Consider the following 4197-nt stretch of genomic DNA (forward strand, 5'->3'; position numbering starts at 1 on the left):
CTCAGTTACCAAAACTCCTGTTCTTTTGGTGGACTGTCTGAGGCATCTTGCCAAACTGGGCTCTTGTTGTCTCTCTGGGCAGCCTGGGCTCGGTTGCTGCTCACTGGGGAGGGCGCAGGGATGGCAGCAGCACAGGATTTGGGGCTTTCCAGGGTACCACCCTCTGGAAAAGCTCAAGTAAACTGAGGTAAAGCTGTTGTTTTAAAACTAACCACCGCTTACAAGAACCAGGGGGGAGTGGGAGGCACAAAGCAGAGGGAGGGGCTTGAAGGAAAAGTGGCCCTGGGCATTTGTGCTGCTCACTGAACTCCTGAGGGCTCTCAGGGTGGACACGTTCAGCTCCTGAGGGTCCTTTGTGACCCAGCTGGGTCAGAAATGTTTGAGAAGAGGAAGAAGCAACGTGCACGTGACCAAGGAGAAGTCTAGTGTTTATTATCCAACATTCCACGTATTTATGACCCCACATTCCAGAACAAAGATCCTCTCCTTAAAGTGCTTTTTTAAATGGAGACAACTGGTACAGAGGCTGCTGCCTGTGTCCTTTTCAGACCAGTGCTGGGTTTGCTTTGCAGGAGCTCTTGAAAAGGAGAACATTGACAGGGGAGAGCCTTGGAGAAGGGACAAGATTCCCCCACGCTAAACTCACTGAACCAATTCCAGCTACTGCAGGTGCCTTCTCAGCACGTCCTTTGCCACGTAGCGTGGAGAAGAAGTGTTTGCAGGAGCCCAGGCTTCTGCTCACGCTCCTGGTCTACACCTCTGCCATTCCAGGAGGATTTTTGTACCATTTAGAGGAAGTTGCTGGTGTAGAAGCTGCCGGGTGCTGGGTGGTGCTGGGCGGTGCTGGGCGCAGGGCAGTGGTTTGGTACTTACAGTTCTTTACACCAGAGCAGGAGGGGGCAGCTGAGCATGGTTGGGAAGCAGGTTTGGCTGGACAGACGTTGGGATTGGAGGTTAGTCTTGCTGGACTCTAAATGTTTCGTAGTCTTCTGGAATGGTGTCTGGGGGGATGAGAGGAAAGGAAGCAGGTTAGGAGTAGAACCAGAAATGAACAATAGACTGAGCTACTGCCTGACGTCCTGTTGGGCTCTCCAAGTTGGCATCTTGAAAGCCAACAGTGAAATGCCCACGTTGGGCTTCCAAAGGCAACGCACCGTTGCAGCGGTAGCGGAGGTTGGACCAAATGATGTTCTCCTGGGAGAAGCAGAAGACTCCCAGGCGCCCTCCACGCATGGTGGTGTCGAGGACGACTCCAGTGTCTGCTACCACTTCAGGGCCTTCATAGAAACGAGCTCTGGAAGAGATGGAGCGTGGGTAGGACGTGAACGTGAGACTGATGAGCCCTGGTGGAAACTCTTCCTCAGGTGGACACTCCCCCTCTGGGCTCTCCAGAGGTCCCTTCCAACCCCCCCACGCTGGGGAGCTGTAAACCCCTCACCTGATGTAGCCGACCTGGGGCCGATGCTGCAGGAACCAGCGATAGGACGTCTTGTCCTTCCAGCCAGAATTCCGAGGGTCCTTCCACAGCAGTTTGACCTGGTCTGTGGTGTCCCCCGTGTGCCAGAGGGAGTTGCGGAGATACTCACCCGGGCCTGTCTTGGACTTCACTGCCTGAGGCAGAGGAGAGGCTGCTGAAGAGCCTGGAGGACGGGCTGACTGCCCGTAGCCTCGTGCCCCAGCAGCACAGCTAAGGAAAAACCTTTCCCCCCTGAATGATCGGTGGCTTCTTTACCTTCAGTTGAATTCCAGGTTCTGCCACGGCTCGGAAGGGGGTTGCCTGCCAGTAGGTTTGTTCCATCTGCTTCCACATGACCACGTAAAAGCTGGAACTGTCCTGGTAGCCAAAGATGAAGCCAGCGTAGTCGTCGTCCGTGGCGGTGTTGACGTGGAACGTGCCCTCAAAGTCCACTCCATTGAATGCTGTGTAGCCTGTCCCGGGTGGGAAAACAAAGAGTCTGTGTTTCGAGGTGGATTTTGCTGCCAGTAGGTTTGTTCCATCTGCTTCCACATGACCACGTAAAAGCTGGAACTGTCCTGGTAGCCAAAGATGAAGCCAGCGTAGTCGTCGTCCGTGGCGGTGTTGACGTGGAACGTGCCCTCAAAGTCCACTCCATTGAATGCTGTGTAGCCTGTCCCGGGTGGGAAAACAAAGAGTCTGTGTTTCGAGGTGGATTTTGATCCATTTCCTGCTGGATTCACGTGGGGTAGGTGAGTTTTGCAAAGCCAAATTCTGAAGACTTGGCCTACTATGGGAAAGGCTTTTCCAGGAGGTGGATGGGATCCCTGAGGGGTGTCTGAAGTGCCTGAGCTGCACTGGGAAGCACGCAGCTCACCAGGGGTAGGACACAAAGAGGCATCTCACCTACAGCCAGGCCAGGGTCACTGTTCATGGTCTGCACGATTTCCATGCCCTAAAACAGGTGGACATGGGCTCATGAGTACAGCTCCAAAAGGACCAACTTTCCTCTCCTTGAGTGACCAGGGAGAGGTCCACCAAGGGTGAGACCCTGGGGTGTTGAAGGGCACCATCAACCCTGCTGAGCCCTTTAATGCATCCAGTCTGGTACAAGCTGGTTGCCACTTGACCCACCGGCCCGTTCTGGAGGAGGCTCCTACCTGGTTGAGGACAATCCAGTTGGGGTCAATCTGTGCATCACCCTCAGGGTCCAGCACAACGGTCTGGAAAGCTCTGAAGTCTGTCAGCGTCACCTCTGCGTTCTCTGGGCACACATCAATTCTGTCAATCACCATGTCTCTGTCAAAGTCATCCTCACAGAGGTTCCCCACGCCGTCACCTGAGCACATGGCACAAGGGAAGGAGGAACAAGCTCTCATTAATTCCTCCCTGCACACGGGTTTTCCTCAGCTTTTGGCTCGCACAGCTGAGGTGGCCACGTCGACGCCAGGTCCAGAGGTGTGCAGAGCACTGGTGCACTCTTCCTCTGAGCCAGAACCTTCTGACCTGAGGCTCCTCCTACTTGCAGAGATGCTGCAAACAGAAGGAACGCCTCAAATTGTAGCTGCTTCTGGAAGAGAACTTTTCCCAACTATGATCCTGACGTCAGGGTTACTGGAGACCTGAAAATGCTGCAGGACAGTCCCATCAGTACTGAGGAGATCTTGATTCCTGTCTGTCTCTAGAGGTCAAACTCAAACCCGTTGGCCACCAGGAGCAGAGCACCTCCCCAGCAGAGCTGATGTGCATCTGTTGCTCTTACCATCTGAGTCTTCTTGGCCTGGGTTAGGGACGAGCCGACAGTTGTCAGGGCCTGGAGGTTTCTCATCGGGGATCCCATCATCATCATCATCATCATCACATTCATCTCCCATCCCATCATTGTCTGTGTCCAGCTGGGAGCTGTTGGGCACTGTTGGGCAGTTATCCCGTGAATCTTGGTGCCCATCCCCGTCGCTGGGGGAGAAAATTCCGGGTCAGGATTACCCCTGGACATGGGATAATGCCTCAAACAGGCATGCAGCACCTCCCTGGAGCTGGGACCCTCCACAGGACCAGCACAAGGGGCTGCTTTGAGCTTTATGAAGTCTTCAGCTGCTGGTGATACCAACAGGAGACCAGAAACACTCCTGGAGTGGTGCATGGACAGATGAGGGGGCAGGAGCTGACGTTGGCCAGTCCTGCTCGTGGCCAGCTCAGGGCCACACTTCCACTGGCACGAGCTTCTGAGGTCCAAAGGAAATTCCACCCCCCTTAACCTCGGTCTGTTGATCAGTTAAGGCCAAGCCAGGAGCTCCCAACATCCCTTCTCCCCCTCTGTGCCACACAACCCAAGGAGGCTTTTTGCAGCAAGCTCTCACCTGTCCTGGTTGGTGTCACAGACATCTCCCACTAGATCATGGTCGGTGTCTTTCTATAAAACAAAGTGAGAATCATTTAAACATCCCATGGATCATCTCTGTTCTCTCTGTTGCCTGGTCCTCCTCTTGGTCTACACCTCTGTGCTTCTTCACCTCAGTCCTGGTGGGCAGCAGTGCTGACAAGGGGGCTCCTGCTGCAGGATCCACCCAGTGCCATGGCTCAGCACGGAGGGAGAGGGGAGGGAAGGGGGGGCCAGGGTGGGACGCTGCCTCTTGGACCTCCACACACCAAGAGGTTTGATCTCAGGGGGCTTGAGTGGGGGAAATGACCCCGTGGGGCTGCCCACGTGGGGGGTTCCTCACCTGGTCTGGGTTGCTGAG

The 4197-nt window shown here is 54.9% G+C and overlaps 1 protein-coding gene across 1 annotated transcript in view; it reads right to left on the minus strand.

The window, feature by feature from the left end:
* Positions 1-954: 954 nt before the first annotated feature.
* LOC103782611 (cartilage oligomeric matrix protein-like) overlaps positions 955-4197 on the minus strand; it is a gene marked incomplete at its 5' end in the record, with an annotated part of 3461 nt that continues 218 nt past the window's right edge. Inside the window, 9 exons of the mRNA XM_008950386.1 lie at positions 955-1001; positions 1155-1294; positions 1439-1611; positions 1733-1929; positions 2363-2411; positions 2617-2795; positions 3219-3412; positions 3817-3869; positions 4180-4197. The exon at positions 4180-4197 is cut by the window's right edge and continues 4 nt beyond it. Of these exons, the coding sequence (XP_008948634.1) occupies positions 955-1001; positions 1155-1294; positions 1439-1611; positions 1733-1929; positions 2363-2411; positions 2617-2795; positions 3219-3412; positions 3817-3869; positions 4180-4197 (1050 nt within the window). The remainder of the gene's footprint in view (positions 1002-1154; positions 1295-1438; positions 1612-1732; positions 1930-2362; positions 2412-2616; positions 2796-3218; positions 3413-3816; positions 3870-4179) is intronic.

The sequence above is a fragment of the Merops nubicus genome, unplaced genomic scaffold, assembly GCF_000691845.1.
Source record: "Merops nubicus isolate BGI_N331 unplaced genomic scaffold, ASM69184v1 scaffold17442, whole genome shotgun sequence".
NCBI lineage: Eukaryota > Metazoa > Chordata > Aves > Coraciiformes > Meropidae > Merops > Merops nubicus.